Source organism: Sapajus apella, unplaced genomic scaffold, assembly GCF_009761245.1.
Source record: "Sapajus apella isolate SASKATOON/1434 unplaced genomic scaffold, GSC_monkey_1.0 scaffold123, whole genome shotgun sequence".
NCBI lineage: Eukaryota > Metazoa > Chordata > Mammalia > Primates > Cebidae > Sapajus > Sapajus apella.
This window is the reverse complement of record NW_022437063.1, coordinates 1782985-1801006: the sequence shown is the minus strand read 5'-3', so window position 1 is coordinate 1801006 and position 18022 is coordinate 1782985. Positions and strand designations below refer to the sequence as shown.

Below are 18022 nucleotides of genomic sequence, written 5' to 3'. Positions count from 1 at the left end.
TAGTTAGTTTTGCAATAAAGCTTTTCTTTTCTCAAAAGCTGCTGCCGCCTGGGCCCAGTGGCTCATGCCTGTAATCTCAGCACTTTGGGAGGCCGAGGCAGGTGGATCACAAAGTCAGGAGTTCGAGAACAGCCTGGCCAATATGGTGAAACCCTGTCTCTACTAAAAATACAAAAATTAGCCAGGTGTGGTGGTGCGCACCTGTAGTCCCAGCTACTTGGGAGGCTGAAGCAGAAGAATCGTTTAAACCTGGGAGGTGGAGGTTGCAAAGAGCTGAGATCGTGCCACTGGACTCCAGCCTGGGATACAGAGCGAGACTCTGTCTAAAAAAGAAAAGAAAGCTGCTGCTATAGTTATTGGCTTCTGTGTGCATCAGGCAGCGAGACCATTTGCTCAGTAACAACATCCTGATTCCCTAATTCTCTTGAGTGAAAACTGTAAGTCTGAGTGAGTCTAGCTCTGTCCCAGGCCTGCCTAAGGAGTGCAGATGGTTGCCAGCTTCGGCCTCTTTGAAGACTGTGTTCTCAAAAGACTGGCATGCTGGGTATTGTTATCTGAAGAATGATGAGGTTCATAAACCTGGAAAGGAGAGTTTTATTTCTCATAAAAGATTGCAGCCTGCAGGGTGGCCATTTGGACAAGCCGGGAAGGGTAGCCTCTGGCCAGAAGCCATAAACAGGCACTTCAAGGGTTGGAAGAGTAAGACAGAAGTTTATGTTGAGCAGGAGGGCCAAATATACACGTTCAATAAGCTACAGGGGGAGGCATGAATATTTATGAGAGAGACATATGCACATGTGCAACTGAGCTTCATGCCCCTTCATGGGTCCTGTACAAAAAATGGCGGTGTCAGCATGATCTGAGGGTGGAGTTTTTAGCCCTCTGACATCAAAAGGTGAAGCAGAGGACACAAAAACTTTCACCACACATCCTCCACAGACAGGCCAGAACCACACCTTTGTGGGTGGTCTCTTACCAGGAAAGAAGGCTGGTCAGTTGTTGTGTCCCACGAAAAGGGAGGGGCAGTGTCAGGTGGTTGGTTGATATCAATGTTAAAGTCTTTCAAAGGGGCTTGTTTCTGTTTGACCCTTTGGGAAAAAAGCCTAATGGTGGTTATCGGTTATGAATGGGAGGCAGATATCGAGGTGTGCCCAACCTCCCGTACCATCATGGCCAGGAGTTCAGCTTCCCAGGTTTCTCTGGGGTCCCCTGGCCAAAAAGGGGTCTGTTCAGTTGGTTGGGGGGGCTTAAATTTTTATTTCTCAGTATCTTTTCTCTCCAGCCATGCCAGCTTGGAACTGACTGTGCAGAAGCGTCTCAGCAAGGTCAATCAGTTTATACCCTTCAGCTAGTGTATTAGTCTGTTTTCATGCTGCTGATAAAGACATATTCGAGACTGGGCAATTTACAAAAGAAAAAGGTTTATTGGATTCACAGTTCCGAATGGCTGGGGAGGCTCACAATCATGGCAGAAGGTGAAAGGCATGGAGGAACAAGTCAGGTCTTACATGAATGGCAGCAAGCAAACTCAGAGCTTGTGCAGGGAAACTCCCCTTTGTAAAACCGTGAGATGTCTTGAGACTCACTCACTATCACAAGAACAGGGAAGGAGAGACCCGCCCACATAATTCAGTCACCTCCCAAGATGTAACTGTGGGAGCTGCAACTCAAGATGAGATTTGGGTGGAGACACAGCCAAAGCATATCAGTCAGGTATCTTCACTCCTTGGTATTTACCCCGGGGAATCCAGCAGAGAAAAGGGTGGGGATTTATATACAAGTGTAGTTTATAAAACTTTAGCATGGTAAACAAGATAAGGATCTATCAAAAAGAGTATGGCTAAACACATTGTGGTACAGGATTTCCAAATCATGCTTCCGAACTATCTTTAGTAGGAAAATGCTCAAAATTCCATGTGCTGTTATGGTTACAAAATATTCACAAAGTAAAAAATTAATATTTTGTGGAACATATCATAGAAAAATGACTGAATGGCACTACGGAAATATTACTATTTGCTTAGCTAGGTGTGGTGGCCTCTGTGGTCCCAGCTACTGGGGAGCCTGAGGTTGGGGGGATGACTTGAGCCGAGGGTTCCAGGTGGCGGGAGCTAGGATGGTGCTGCTGCATACCAGCCTGGGCAGCTAAGTGAGTGTATATAAACATAAATCAGTATTTGCTATCTCTAGGTGGAGGAAGTCCGAGTAGTACAAAGGTTTTTTTACTTCTCTGACATCAACATTTGTCACATTACATTATATTTGTTACATTAAATTATATTCAAATCACAATAAGGGCCTGGCACGGTGGCTCACGCCTGTAATCCCAGCACTTTGGGAGGCCAAGGCGGTTGGATCACCTGAGGTCAAGAGTTTGAGACCAGTCAGGCCAACATGGTGAGACCCCCATCTCTACTAGAGATACAAAAATTAGCCAGGCATGGTAGCAGGCGCCTGTAATCCCAGCTACTCTGGAGGCCGAGGCAGGAGAATTGCTTGAACCCGGGAGGCGGAGGTTGCAGTGAGAGGAGATCACGCCATTGCACTCCAGCCTAGTCGACAGGGTGAGACTCCGTCTCAAAAAAAAAAAAAAGTCATAAGAAGAAGAAAAGTAAATTATCAAAGAAAACCCCAATGACAACACACAGAAAGAGCCTGCAAGCCCTCTCGCTTGGAATGGCTGGGAGAACACCAGGAGCCGCCCTGATGAAGGGGCCGCTGCAACCACAGTGGTCCCTGATTGGCTGCTGGGGAGGGCGCAGCCGATGCCCGCGTTGAGGGGGCGGGGACTGCGTCACTTCCGGGGGCGGGGCCTCCGCTGTCGCCGCACGCGCGGGAGCGGGAAGTCTCCATGGCAACCAGCAGGAACCGCGCGAGGCCCACCCGCCGCCGCCACTGCGCCGGCCCCGCCCGCACAAAGACCGCGCGGTGACCCGCCCTCTGCCGCGACCCCGGCCCCGCCCCGGCCCCGGCCCGGCCTGGTTCCTGCAGCTGCCGGAGGCCGCCCGCCGCCATCGCCAGCGCAGTCGCCCGGCTGTGCTGACCGGGAAGCAGTTCTCGGCGGGCCGCGCGGTGACTCATCGGCCTGGCCGCGTCCCCCGCGCGGGCCATCTTGGTCGCGGCCGGCGGCGGACGGAGCCGCGGAGGAACCGCGAGACCCCAGGTACGCGCGTCCCCTCCCCGCTGCCTGGCCCGGACCGACCCCGCCACTGTGGCGGCCCCCAGGCCCGCGGCCGCCGAGCAGCACTCCTCTTTGTTCTTCCCCGGGCGGGCGCGGGGCGGACGCCGTGGGGCTTTGTGCAGCCTCGCCACCCACGCGCAGGCCCTCCACGCCGCCTCTCGCCGCCCTGCCCGCTAGTCGCCATCGAAGCCTTAAAAACATCTTTTCTTAATCCTCCAGGGCCCAGAGCAGGTCCAGCCGCCCGTCCGGCTCCCTAGCCCGCGAGGCCTGCAGTAAAGGAGCCGCGTGGGACCGGGGCCGAAGTCCCCAGGGCCTGACCCCGCCGGGCATCGTGGGCCCCTCTCTCGGGCCCTCGGCTTGGGCTTGGGGATCTCACAGCCCGCCTCCCCTCGTGCACCCCACGCTGCCCCCATTTCCACGGGGACCCACCTGGCCACCACACCCCCTTGGCCCACCCGCGGGTCTCACCCGTGGCTGACCTCTGGCCAGCATGGTGCAGCCGCAGACATCCAAAGCTGAAAGCCCGGCAGCGTCTCCCAACGCCCAGATGGATGACGTCATTGACACCCTGACCTCCCTGCGCCTCACCAACTCGGCGCTGAGGCGGGAGGCCTCCACCCTGCGGGCAGAGAAGGCCAATCTCACCAACATGCTGGAGAGCGTGATGGCAGAGTTGACCTTGTTACGCACCAGGGCGCGGATCCCGGGGGCTCTGCAGATCACCCCGCCCATCTCTGCAATTACTTCTAACGGGACTCGACCTATGACCACACCTCCAACCTCTCTGCCCGAGCCCTTTTCCGGGGACCCAGGCCAGTTGGCGGGGTTCCTGATGCAGATGGACAGATTCATGATCTTCCAGGCCTCCCGCTTTCCGGGTGAGGCCGAGCGCGTGGCCTTCCTCGTGTCTCGACTGACTGGGGAGGCGGAGAAGTGGGCTATCCCCCACATGCAGCCTGACAGCCCCTTGCGCAACAACTACCAGGGGTTCCTGGCAGAGTTGCGGAGAACCTACAAGTCTCCGCTCCGACACGCGCGGCGCGCCCAAATCAGAAAGACTTCCGCCTCTAACAGGGCTGTGCGAGAGAGGCAGATGTTCTGCCGCCAGCTGGCTGCCGCGGGCACGGGGCCTTGCCCAGTGCATCCGGCTTCCAACGGGACTAGTCCAGCGCCAGCCCTGCCTGCCCGAGCGCGGAATCTTTAAGAATCTGCCACCCCTTGGTAGCGTCTGCAGCCGCCCAGGTAGTATACGCTCTTTGCTGTGTAGAAGACATTGCCCATGCGACAGCATCACTCCTGTGTGAAGACCTCCCTTCTTGCCTCTCCAGACCTGTTCCCCAAGGAGACCTTCCTTCCATCCCTCCTGGCGCCCTGGTTGCCCACCTTGCCACGCTTCCTCTTACGTGTTAGCTTTGTACCTAACGAGCACTGCATGCTTGCCTCCCTCTTGCTGGCATCCCGGACTGTTTCAGTGACTACCACTCTGCTACTGGACACAGGGACTGGGCTGCACACTGATGGACCACGTGGGCTGACTCCTCCCCACCTGACTTGGTTCATGGAGGCTCCTACTCTGCTCTCTGCAAGCCCCCTTGGCGGCTCCGCACCTGGTTCCCGTTGACCACCTCTGGACAGAAAGAAGCCACTTTGGCCAGGCTGGTGGCTCGATGGGTGTGCCTGGAGAGAGGATCTGGCCGGGGTGGTGGCTCGATGGGTGTGCCTGGAGAGGGGGTCTGGCCGGGGTGGTGGCTCCATGGGTGTACCTGGAGAGGGGGTCTGGCATCCTGCCCAATGCCCACCGGCCCTGCTAGGGCCCAGTGCAGCAGGCAGGGCCTGATCCGTGCTGTCAGTGGTGGAGCAGTCACTTCTGGGAGTGTAGTTCCGGCACTTCTGGGGGCCGGGTTCCACTCTGCACGTGAATATGCAGTCTAGGAGGCCCCATTGCTCTCACTGGGAAGGAACGATGCTGCAGCTGAAGGGTGAATCCGTCAGAAGATGCAGCTCCAGTAGTGCTTGGCTTCAGCCGCTCGTGTTCTGATCGGGCCGGGGATTTGGGGAACCTGGAACTTGTCTGCTAAATAAGGTCATGGTGGACTTTCAGCCACTGGGGAAGTCCCTTAGGCTGCAGGTTCCTGCACGCCCACGCCTGAGGGCCATAGCAGGCTGAGGGTGGATCCCAGTGACTCCTTTTGCCGCCCAGGATCTCAATGGGCAGTGCCACAGCTGCTGATGCTCATTCAGTCACTCCTGCCCCTGCCGCTGCCCCATGTCACTGATAGTGAGCCTTGCCCAGCTTGAGACCTGTTCCCATCTCCATTCAGGTGCCACGTGGCCTTCCCTGCAGCCCCTGCAGCCACTCACACTCCATCTGTGGGTCTCCAAGGGCACCCTGTAGCATGTCCTCCCCATGCCTGGGCAATCAGATGTCTTGCCTTTGTCTGAGAGAAAACACACTCCCTTGGGAACCATCTGTAAGCACTTAGGCCGGGGGGTGTCTGCCTCTGGCAACCCAGCCAGGGTCTTGGTGGCATTGGTAAAAGCAAAGAGCTGTGGACTGCAGTGGTCCTAGTGTGGTGACAGTGCAGCACTGGCATGCATGTCCTGCTTCTGAGGGACCTCATGCCTCCTCACAGGGAGATGACCAAGAAATCATTTTCTGGCTGAGTTTGGCCATGCCCTTTGGACCGTGCTGGTCCACCATATTTCAGTGCCAAATGAACCACGTTGACATGACCTCCTGGACCACAGGGCTTCCTACCCTGGGTTCATCTGCCCGTCTGAAGGGTTCTGGCTCGGTTGCAGAAGGACAGACTCCGTACCCACCCACAGACATACGTATGTGTCGGGACCCCAGAGGTTGGTCCTGAGACCTGGCTGCTCCTGAAGAGTTTTGATGGCGCTGGGAAAAGTGACTGCGATTCTGAAGAACCACTGCCTTGCAAGACCAAGAATACTGGGTGGTTGCTGGGTCCGCAGACTCCTGCCGCCTGCTCACCATCCACTCCGTGAGCCCACTTGCCCTGCTGGACAACTGCCTGAACACAGGCTTTCGGTTCCCCCGGACTCCAGCCGAGGCTGTCTACGTGGGATCATGGTGCTCATTAAGCATGGACGGAGGGAGGATGCACAGCACGGCCACCATTCCGTGAATGGGAGGGGACAGATCACTTTCTCTCTGCTCAGTTCTGTTCTGTCGCCAGCAGCTGTATTGATAAGACTAGTACCTGCCAGGGAGATGTGCCCCCAAGTGAAGGGGGACAGTGGCACCTGGGAAAACCTTCCACCTGGAAGGTTTCCACGTGGCCCAGCCCAGCCAGAGTAGGAGACCCAGCGTGGAAACGGCAGGAACTCTGTCGTGTCGCCAGCCCTGGCTCCACCCAAGTAGCTTGATGAAAGCCCTGCCGTGTTTTTGTCAGGCGTGTGCTGCTGCCCACCGCAGAGCTGTCTGGGAAAGGCCGGCCACACCCCCGTCCACACCTGCAGCCGGGTCCTTTGCCTGTGGGCGCCCTATCCAAGCAGCTGCTCCAGCTTTGTTTGGCGTGGTGGTTTGTGTTTTGTCTCTCGGTGCTCATGTGTGTGGGCTCGGGACGTGTGCTGGTGTGCTCTTAGGACCTTCTTGATAGCTTCCTGCCCTTTGGAACATGGAGCACATGAGAGAGGGTCAGGAGCTTGCCCCCCACCTTGGACTTGGAAGAAGCGCACGTTGGAGGGGTCAGGACCCATGGTGGCTCTAGTGGAAGACACCTTCGTCCCCAGCTAAAGAGGATGAGGTGCAGACCTCAGTGACGGGGGATCAGGCTGAAGAAGGTGGGAGAAGGGAGATGCTTTGTATATATTTGGGGCTTATAATGTCTCTGAATTTTAGAAAACAGGTATTGATTTATAAAAGGGACAGACGGTAAATAGTACAGGTGAAGGTAATTCTGTTTCCCTTGGTTCCGACGTTTTTTGGACTATACTGTGACTGCTGTCTGATCCACATGACACCCCTCTGCTAAGTAAGCTTCACTGCATACCCGGAAATCACTGGAGGTGGAAGTTAGTGAAGGGGTGACTCTCTGGCCCAGTATAGTGTGGCCTAAAGCATTTTGGTGGCTTCTAGGAAACAGCGAAGACCTGTTTGATTGGCCCCAGGTTAGTATGTGATGAGCAGTGAGGAGGAGTGGAAAACAAAACCCAGGCAGTGCGGCAGGACCAGCCCGAGGCACGCGCTCCTGTTGTCGCGGCGGACAGAGCCGCCTTCGGTGGGCACCACCCGAGCGGTTCCGGCCAGCCGGGGAATGAAGGGACGTGGGTTGAGCTGGGCACGTGCCAAGGTTCACTTAGGAACAAGCCCTGGGATTGGACAAAACCCATGCTGCGGCCACCCACTGAGGGCAGAGTTCTGGGTGGAAGAGGGGAGAGATCGTAACAGAGGCACCTCCGTCTGCGCCACGCACAGCCGTAAGGCTCAGCTCACCTCTGCTTGGAGAGCGCTGGTTCTGGGGCTTAGAGAGGTAGGCACCAGGTGTGGCTCCCGGGGAAGGGAAGCAAGAGCAGCCTGTTGGGCCAGCAGAAGAAGCTCCCAGCAGTGGGGAGAAGACTGGGGTGTAGGGCCTTCCCTGCGGAACTGACAGCTCCCGCCGGTCTCTTCAGGGACTTGAGGTTGGCTGGGGTGGCAGCCGGCACAGCACAGATGTGGTAGAGATGGGAGGAAGCCCAGCTCCTCACTTCGCCTGCCTCAGGCCTTTCCAGACACAAGCACCAAACCTACTAGGTCTTCTCATTATCCATGTCAACCACATGTTAGGTCAATTTTTGCAAGTAGAGGAAAGAAGGAAGTAAAATGTCACATTTTGGTGTCTCAGGCTTCTTCCCCCAACTATAGTTTCTTTGCATTTTGTTTTGACACAGGCTGCTGTCCTCTGTCATGACACAGTTTTGTGCAGCTGTTTTCACTGAGCTGTCGTGGGCATCTCCCCGTCTGATTACTAACGTTACTTTGGAGTGGCTGTGTACTCTTCCATCGGCTAGATTGCAGATACTAATGCTGTCACTCACATTTCAGTTGTAAGCTGGTGAATACCTTTGTGCACAAGGCTGTCTCCCAATGTCAAGTTATTTTCTTAGGATAGACTCCCAGAGGTGGATTCTTGAATTAAAGAATATGAAAACCTTTGAGGATTTTACTGCATATTGACAAAATGGTTTCCGGAAACATTTGTGTCCACTTACTGCCACCAGCAAGGATAAACATCTTGCCAGTACTGGGAATTTTATCACCTGGCTAAATATTTGCTAATTTGATAATGAAAAAGTAGCATTGTGTTTTAGTTGGCGTTTCATCGATTTCCAGCACGGTTGAGCATCTCTCATGTGAAGCGATTCTATTTCCTCTTCTGTGGATTGTCAATGTCCTTTGCTCTGTCTTCTGGGGTCTGATACATTTGTATGAGCTCAGTATGTATTAAAGATATTAACCTGGTGTGTGTCATATTTGCTGCAGCTCTCTCCGGGTGTTACTTTGCGTGTGTGTGTGTTGTCTTACTGAAACTTTGACATACGTCGCCAGTCTCCACAGCACTGTGTCAGCTAGACAAGAACACGAGGCAGGCAGGTATCTGCTGTCTGCCTTGTTCATGGCTGTAGCATTAGCACCTGCAACAATGCCTGGCATGTGGCAGGTACTCAGTGAAGGTTTGTTGAATTAGTTACGCCAATGGATCTGTAGGGCGTTGGGATCCACAGACGGACCCAGCAGCATGCACTCCAGAGCTCACAGGCCACAGGGAGTGAGCTGTCCACACTCAGAGCTCACGGGCCACGGGCAGTGAGCTGTCCACACTCAGAGCTCACGGGCCACGGGCAGTGAGCTGTCCACGCTCCAGAGCTCACGGGCCACGGGCAGCTCTCACACATTTTGTTCTCAGGGTCCCCTTGCACTATAAGAAGAACTCATTGAGGACCTCAAAGAGCTTTTGCTTATATAGGTTTATCCATCAATATTTACCATATTATACATTTAAACAAAGTTTTAAAATAATCATTTTGAAAATAAAAAACTTTTAAATAAAAACTTTTCTCAAACAAAACATGATTTAGTGAGAAGAGGCATTGGCGAAGACATTCTGGCAAATGTCTGTCAGTCTGGCTGAAGAGAAGACAGTGGGAGTGTCCTACCTGCCGAGCTCAGCCCTCCGCAAGAGCGCACGCCACGGCGCTCTGCAAAGCCCACTGTGCACCCGGAGATGACGCGGAGAACGCACACGACATTTTGGGATTATTATGAAAGCAGTTTTACCTCGTGGACCCCCGAAAGGGTCTTGCCCCACCTTGAGAACTGCTGCTCTAGAGAGACAAGGGTCAGCAGTCTTGCCAGCGTCAGCAGCCGTCCTTCCGTCGCTCCACACCGCAGCCCTTTCTTCCCTCCAGATTCACAAACAGTTATTTCTGGGATTAATTTGGCATGTAATGTGAGATGAGGCTCCAAGTAGACTTTCAAAGATTTAAACAAACACCCTGAGTCCGCGTATTAAAACCTCTTTCTCTTCCTTGGTCCTGTGTGCTCTTTCCTTCGCACTGGGGAAATCTTACCTGTCGTGGGACCAGCTTTTTCCACTGTCTGTTCAGTCGATGCATTTATCTTGCCCAGTACTTTCCTATTTTAGCTGACTTGGGTTTTATAATTGCTTTTTTTTTTTTTTTCAGATGGAGTCTCTGTCACTCAGGATGGAGTGCAGTGGCGCAATCTCAGTTCACTGCAACCTCCACATCTTGGGTTCAAGTGATCCTCCTGCCTCAGCACCCCGAGTAGCTGGGATTACAGGCACCTGCCACCACGCCCAGCTAATGTTGTTTGTGCTTCTAGTAGAGAAGGGACTTCACCATGTTGGCCAGGCTGGTCTTGAACTGCTGACCTCAGGTGATCCACCTACCTTGGGCTCCCAAAGTGCTGAGCTTACAAGTGTGAGCCACCACATTTGGCTAGGTTTTATAATTTCTATTCATATCTAGTAGGGCTCTCCTGCTTCAGATTTTCTTAGCTGTTCTTACTAGATGAGCTTCAAAACATGCTACAGATTCCCCCAAATCCTGGTACCAGGTGTAGGGGCTGGAGCGGCAGAAGCGCTTTGGTGAGCTGTGTGCAGGGCACAGCGTCGTGGGCTCTGTGGAGGAACTCTGCGGTCGTGGGCTGGGTGGCCTCTCCTTCCACCCTGCAGAAAGCCTTGCCCTCAGCTTTCTCCCATCTGCTGCTCTGTGACTGTTGGCTGGTTTGGGAATGGGAGTGAAAATCAGGGTCCCCTCTGGCTAGCCTGTTGCCCAGTCAGTGTCTTCCTCCATGGGAAGGCCTGGAGTGTGCATAGTGTCCTCCTGTCTGTCCCCACGTGGCTGATCTGAGAGGTTTACAAGGACCTGGCCTTGCAGGGACTCTGCCTGACAGGGGAGGTCTAGGGCTGAGCCCCGTCCCCATCCCATTGTCTGGCTTCCTTGAGGCGAGAAAACAGATTGTGACTTGGAGCTGGGCCTCCACCCTCTGGCTCTGCCACTTGCTCTCACTTTGAGCCCCCATGGGCCCATCCTGATGGAATTCCATCCTGTGGCCCTAAATGGCTCCCTTCTGGGGAGCCTCCCCTTCTCTCTCCATGGAATCCCCACCCTGGTGGCAGGGTGGCCCCCTTGCCTTCCTCCACTCTCCTGCACCTGCTCCGGTGCCCAGACCCCGTGGTCCTCAGCAACACTCAGGTCAGCCTGTCTCTGTCCCCGCCACCCCTGCCCGCTGCAGGCCTGGGCAGCTGGCCTTGCTAACTGCCTCCTTTCTCCTGCTCTTATCGTTCTGCTAAGAAGGATCCAGCGTTACTCCCCTTAGGACCCTCCCTGAGCACCCGGGCTGGGCGAGGGGCCCTGTGGCTCTGCTCCTGCCCTGGCACCCCCAGGCTCACACCTAGTAAGTGATGGCCTTATGCCGTTACTGAGCCTGTCTGTCTCCCCGACCAGACTGTGCTCCTAGAGGGCAGGGCTGCTGTGAGTCACCTGCGTCCCTAGCACCTCGCCCAGAGCCTCATGGAGAAGCCACCAGGTGTCTGTTTAGCGGTTGAGCAGGACCACACATCAGACCACAGCCGGAGTCTCGGGTCCATGTCAGCCAACCAGTCACATCTCAGCCGGCCGCGAAGCCGAGCCAGAGCCCCAGCCAGCCGCACGCCATGTTGTCCTGTTTGCTTTTCTTTTTTACAGAATGGGACAATATTCTGCATGTTTAATATGTGATAAGAACTTGCCAAGGTCATGACATGGCCTTTAAAAATAGGATTTATAAGTACATGATATCCTATCTCTGGACTGGCCATGCTTGACCCAAATGACCCCTTTCCTTTGGAAATTTGCTGACAATTTTTGTCACGGTGAACAATGCTGTGATAAACATCCTAGTCGCTAGACGACTTCTTGGGCGTAGTTTTCTGTTGCCGATGCAATCCTTTGGCGAGTCTCACAGGCTTCCTCCACAGTTACGAAGAGATTGCTGCTGATACATAGGAAAGATTAATGTTGTGTTTTTATTTGGCTGCCTCACTGGACATGCAGTCATTTGAAGGATTTTTCAGTTAATTCCACAGACTGACGGGTTTCCACCAGAATCAGCAGAGTTTCCAATGAACTGCGATCTTCTGCCCCTGGCACAGATGCCGTGGGCCATCTGGGTTTCCTTCCCAAACTGAAAGTCCTGACCCCCTGCTGCTGGGAGTGCCGGCGGCGAGAGCTGTCAGCTGGGGTCCCTTCTGAACCTTGTCCTCGAGCAAAGGTACCGCCTCGCCCAAGGCCATGCGAGCCTCCTTTCTGTAGTGGTGCTCACTTCGGGGCCGGGGGACCACAACACATAGAGAGACACACAGCCCCGAATCCAGGAAGGAGAGACGCCCTGCAAGAGATGGCTCCAAAAACAAAGCGCATAGGACAGAGCTCTCTGTGGGACTCATGAGGCTGCAGACATCCCCGGTGCCAGTCCCTGGCCTCACGTCCCACAGGTGTCGGTCCTAAGAGCGATTTGCCATAGCCCTCCCGCAGGCAGACCTCCAGGGAGGGTTACTGGAGATAGTCCCTCCCTCCCTCCCTCGCTCCCTCCCTCGCTCCCTCCCTCCCTCCCTTCCTCGCTCCCTCCCTTCCTCCCTTCCTCCTTTCCTTCCTTCCTCCCTTACCCCTCTTCTCCTCTTCCCCCTTCCCCTCCTTCCCATCCTTTCGCCTTCCTCCCCTCCCCTCTCCTTTTCAAAAATTGTTTATAGACACGGGGTCTCACTATGTTGCCCAGGCTGGTATCCAATTCCTGGGCTCAAGCAGTCCACCCGCCTCAGGCTCCTAAGGTGCTGGGGTTACAGGTGTGAGCTGCATGCCTGGCCGTTTCCTTATTTAGACTTTGTACCTCCTCTTAGGTCACTTGTGGAACTTCCCCAGCACTGCTATTGCCGGGACGGATGGATGACACCCTTGTCCTGCTCCCAACGTTAACGGGAAGCAGAATTGCCGGGCTCCGTGGGTGTTCACTGTGTGGTCGGCTGTGCTACTTGCTGATGAATCTATCTCCGTTCATCCTCGTAACAGCCCCACTTGACAGATGAGCACGTCGGCTTGGAGCATCGAAGACAATTTTCTGGGTCATGCTTGAGTTTATACAGAATCCTCTCTATTCAATTCCATGGACTTGAAGTGAGAACATCAATAACACCACACAGACACACACACACACACACACACACACACACACACACACACGACAGATGTATGAATAGGAGCATTTGAAAATAACCAAAGGACATTTCTATGGACCAGAAGTGAAACCATCTCCTCCAAACTAAAATGTAAGCAATAACTGGGAACCACGTGCTGTCTGCCCATGGGCGGGGGCTGGAAATCTTGCCGGGGTTTGTGGCCAGTCCGCAGGTCAGAAGTTCGAGACCAGCCTGGCCAACGTGGTGAAACCCCGTCTCTACTACTGTGGGTTGCCCATGGCCAGGGACAGAAGCAAGTCATGATGAGAGTCCAGGGTCCGTCCTGCACGGCATGGGTGGTGTGCACAGTGTCTCCAAGACAGGCCTCCTTCACCCTGTGTGCCCTGGAGGACCAGGGTGGACACAGCCAGGGGACCACAACACATTGAGAGACACACGACCCCCAGTCCAGGAAGAAGAGACCCCCCTGCCGGAAAGAGCTCCAGAAACAAACAAAGCGCATAGGACAAAACAGCATTGCGACAGTCACCAGACCACACGGAGGAAGATTCTTCCCAGGTAAACAGTAGGTCTGTTTAAGATCCTTAAAGAGGCTGGGCGCAGTGGCTCAGGCCTGGAATTCCAGCACTTTGGGAGGCCGAGGTGGGCGGATCACTTGAGGTCAGGAGTTCAAGACCAGCCGGGCCAACACGGCAAAATCTGGTCTCTAATAAGAATACAAAAATTAGGAAGGTGCGGTGGTGTGAGCCTGTAATCCCAGCTACTCAGGAGGCTGAAGCAGGAGAATGCTTGAACCCAGGAGGCAGAGGTTGCAGTGAGCCGTTGTGAATTATGTGTAACTAGTTTATTGAGGAACCTCAACTTGTTGGGAATACAAATAGATACAATTTTATATTCCCATTGCACCAGCCTGGGTGACAGAGTGAGACTCCATCATAAAATAAAACAAAAATAAAGAAAGAAATACTATCATAAAAAGGGAAGGAGGAAGCTGTCTCCATGAATAACAGGTAGAGATGGTGAAAGAACAGACGCCGTCAGCTCCGGACCTTCCCCCTCCTCCCCGGCCCCTCTGTGTCCCTCATGCATCCCACTCATTAGGATTGGGCTTCCAGAATTTTCGATTCTAGAAATCCGCCCTGTGCCTGCACCCCTCCTCCACCCTCCCTGCCACCAACTTCTGGCACAGTGGGACTGACCCCATGCAGCACACATTTCCACCCACAGCCACGGGCACCTCTCAACTGTCCATCCGTGCTTCCTCATTTGATATTTTCTGATGAACTGAATTGTTTAGCACTTATTGGTTTAATCGGATTATAATGGTTATATATATATTACATACTTCTTAAAATTTAGAATATGCACATAATAAAAATCATTTGTACTCCCCCCCACCTGGAAAATAATAAAATGTCTGCATATTCCTTTCTAGTCTTTTTAAATTTGCAAATACACACACACACACATACACACATACACACACACACATACATTCTTACAAACTGGGATCATTCCAGAGAGATTTTAGAAATCAACATAATTACATTAGAATGTTTATTAGCATTTAATCAAGTCTATAAACTTCTCTGAAAAACATTAGACAGAATGCTCAGTCATTTACTCTGGGTACAAGTGTCATCTCCCCACTCATTTAAATCCTATTTCACGTCCTATTTCAAATCCTATTTCATACAAAGTTTGCAGTTTTATCCACATTGGTGTCATTTTTTTCAAAGATTGTTGATATGCATGTCTGTTTCCTATTGCAAATGTAGCACAGTTTGTTTTTTTTTTAACCACATGGGTTACTCATTTACATTAGAGACATTGATTAAAGTTCTCCTGTCCCCTCCTCTCTTTCTCTTTGACAGAGTCTCGCTCTGTTGCCCAGGCTGGAGTGCAGTGGTGTGCTCTCAACTCACTGCAACCTCTGCCTCCGGGTTGAAGCAATTCTCATTTCTCAGCCTCCCGAGTAGCTGGGACTTCAGGCGTGCGCCACCACACCCAGCTAATTTTTGTATTTTTAGTAGACAAGGAGTTTCTCCATATTGGCCAGGCTGGTCTCAAACTCCTGACCTCATGTGATACGCCGCCTCAGTCTCCCAAAGTGCTGGAATTACAGGCATGAGCCACCATGCCTGGCTTAAGGTACTGTTTTCTTTTCTTTTTTTTTTTTTTGTAAAATCTCCCCCTTTTTTTTCTTTTTTTTCTTTTTTTTTTTTCCCATTTATTTTATTGCATTTTAGGTTTTGGGGTACATGTGAAGAACATGCAAGGTACTGTTTTCAATGTCACCTGCAGTGGACTGAATATTTGTGTCCCCTCAATATTCGTGTGTGGAAATCGCAGTCTCCAATGGTATGGCCTTAGGAGGTGGGCCTTTGGGAGGCGGTGAGGTCGTGAAGGTAACACCCTCATGCATAGATACAGCAAGAGGACAATCGGTCGTCAGCCTGCACCCTGGAAGCACACTTCACCAGACACTGAATCTGCCAGCACCTTGATCTTGAACCTCCCAGCCTTCAGAACTATGAGAAGTAAATGTCTGCGGCTCAAGCCACCCCTGGTACCTTGTTATAGCAACCCAAATGAAGAAACCATCACATCCTGAAATCTCAAAAAAAAATTTTTTTTGTGGGGGGACAGAGTCTCGCTCTGTTGCCCAGGCTGGAGTGCAATGGCGCAATCTCGGCTCACTGCAGCCTCCGCCTCCTGGGTTCAAGCGATTCTCCTGCCTCAGCCTGCCAAGTAGCTGGGATTACAGGTGCCTGCCACCATGTCCAGTTAATTTTTGTATGTTTAGTAGAGACAGGATTTTGCCATGTTGGCCAGGCTGGTCTCCAACTCCTGGCCTCAGGTGATCCACCCACCTCAGCCTCCCAAAGTGCTGGGATTACACGCACGAGCCACCACGCCCGGCCTGAAATCTCAGTATTTTTATAAGTTGTAAAGTTGATTCTTTTCCATATCTCTTGTACATAATTTCTTTTCCATATCTCTTGTACAGTATTTTCGTGACTGTGATATTTTGCCATTTTATTTTCTTCTCTCACGGGGTTGGTAAGGAGGCCCCTGCACGCTTGTGCCGCCCTGCTGGTTATCACTCCTGGTGACTCGTGCAGCCGGCCTGCTGATGCCCCGAGCTGGCCCATTCAGCTCCGTGTCCATCGGGCTTTGATGCGGGAGGGAACACATGCACCTTCCTCTGTGGAACTGTGGCTACTTTCTCCCTTCCTCACCCCATTCTTTGTCTGCCCCAGCCCGTGAGGGGACTTCCTCATTCCTGGGTAGCCTTGCGGGTGCTGGGGAGCTGGCTCATTCTTGTAGTGGGCATCCCTGTCTTGTCCTGTGCCCCATCACCAGCCTCCCTCTGTAGTCTTTGCCCTGGTGCACCAGGCGATGCCACCTCACCACCTCTTCCAGTGGTCCTTCCGTGTGTTCCAGAACTGGATTCCAAATGTTACTGTGTTCACAGAAACCTGGTGGTTATACACCGAGCAACACACACACACACACACACACACACACACACACACACACAACAGAAACAAATGAAACACCAGGAGAAACTGCCAGTTACCCCGATAGGGTCATAGCATTTTCAAAGACAGCAGAACCCATGTGACTTGCCCATGGCTCTCCAAGAGCCGTCTTTGTCACAGGACACCTGCTAAAGCCTCCCCCCACCTTTCAAGAAAAGGGACGTATTTTCTAGTTATACGCATAGAGCAAGATATGGAGCTGGGCTTTTTCTGTTGGCCCCAAATTATAACTAGGGCCTGAAGCGGAGAATGCGATGCAGTCACCAGGCTGTATTCTGAGCCCGGAGAGCTGCCTACAGGCCATTGGCCACCGCACTTGAAGGGAATTCCCAGACCTGCCATTCTCCCAGACCCGAATGTTGCAAAGGCCGGCTGGTTCTTTATCAATTCTGGTTGCTCTTCTTGGGCAAAGAACTCAATGGCATCTCCCTGCCCCCTCAGTGCCAAGGTGTGGCTCAATGCTTAGACTCTAGCCAGTGGAATGTAGGTGGGGATCCCGTCCCTCCCACCGGCTGGATTTGAACTGATGGTCATGGGGACCTTGAAAACAGGCAGCAAAGGCGGCAGGTTCATGCAATGAGGGGGCCTGGGCCCCTGAGTTAGTGGCTGGAGGAGGGCTTTCAGCTGCTCAGGAGCACTCGCTGTGGACGTCCCCTGAAGGAGACAGAAACACCAGCTCTGGCCAGGTGTCGTGGCTCATGCCTGTAATTCCAGCACTTAGCAAGGCCGATGTGGGTGGATCACTTGAGGCCAGGAGTTTGAGACCAGCCTGGCTAACATGGAGAAACCCTGTCTCTACTAAAAATACAAAAATGAGCCAGGCGTGGTGGTGCATTCCTGTAATTCCAGTTACTCAGGAGGCTGAGGCAGGAGAATTGCTTGAACCTGGGAGGCGGAGGTTGCAGTGAGCTGAGATGGCGCCACTGCACTCCAGCCTGGATGACAGAGTGAGGCTGTGTCTAAAAAAAAAAAGAAAATCCAGAAACCAAAATCCCTCTAAAAATACCAGGTGTGAGTCCTTACATGGGGAAGACGGGACTGTGGGAGTGATCTGCGCGGGACTACCCTGGAGCCTCGGTGGTAAGCGCTGTTTCCTCCTTCGTGGGAGAAAGCCAGGGGAAGAGTGGGCTTTGAGAACCTCATGTAGGTTGAAGGCACCTCTGAGACAGGTGCAAGCACATTCTGGTCATATCTGCTTGGCCAGTGGACTCACCACCTATCTTCATCCCATGAACCAGAGGTTAAGGGGCTCAGAGGGAGAAGGGCTTTCCCAGTTGAGGGGAGCCAGCATCAACCCCTTTAGTTCCCGTTCCCAGAATGTATGGAAGCTGGATTCCCACCCTCCAGAGCCTGCTGCCCCCAGGAAGGTGGATGACGCAGGGGACCACTGTTGAGAAATACTGAGTATATAATAAAATCATAATTTGCTAAGAAGAAAACGTAGCCACCCCCACACCCCAAGTGGAAAACAGTTTGGGGCCTTCTGAAGTAGCAAGACAGTGGATGCGCATCATACACCGGTGAAAACAATTCTTTCAGCAGGGATAGGTGACCTGCCCCGTGGCTCCCTCGTGGAGAATGCTTTCTAGTTTGTC

The 18022-nt window shown here is 53.1% G+C and overlaps 1 protein-coding gene across 1 annotated transcript; it reads left to right on the top strand.

Moving 5' to 3' along the window:
- Positions 1-2839: 2839 nt before the first annotated feature.
- On the top strand, positions 2840-8656 carry RTL6 (retrotransposon Gag like 6). Its single transcript, XM_032261420.1, has 2 exons — positions 2840-3163; positions 3401-8656. The coding sequence occupies exon 2, from the start codon at positions 3672-3674 to the stop codon at positions 4383-4385; it is 714 nt and encodes a 237-aa protein (XP_032117311.1). The 5' UTR covers positions 2840-3163; positions 3401-3671; the 3' UTR covers positions 4386-8656.
- The last annotated feature ends 9366 nt before the right edge of the window (positions 8657-18022 follow it).

Coding starts and splice junctions, on each gene's coding strand:
- RTL6 (XM_032261420.1), top strand. CDS start 3,672: ATGGTGCAGCCGCAGACATCCAAAGCTGAAAGCCCGGCAGCGTCTCCC.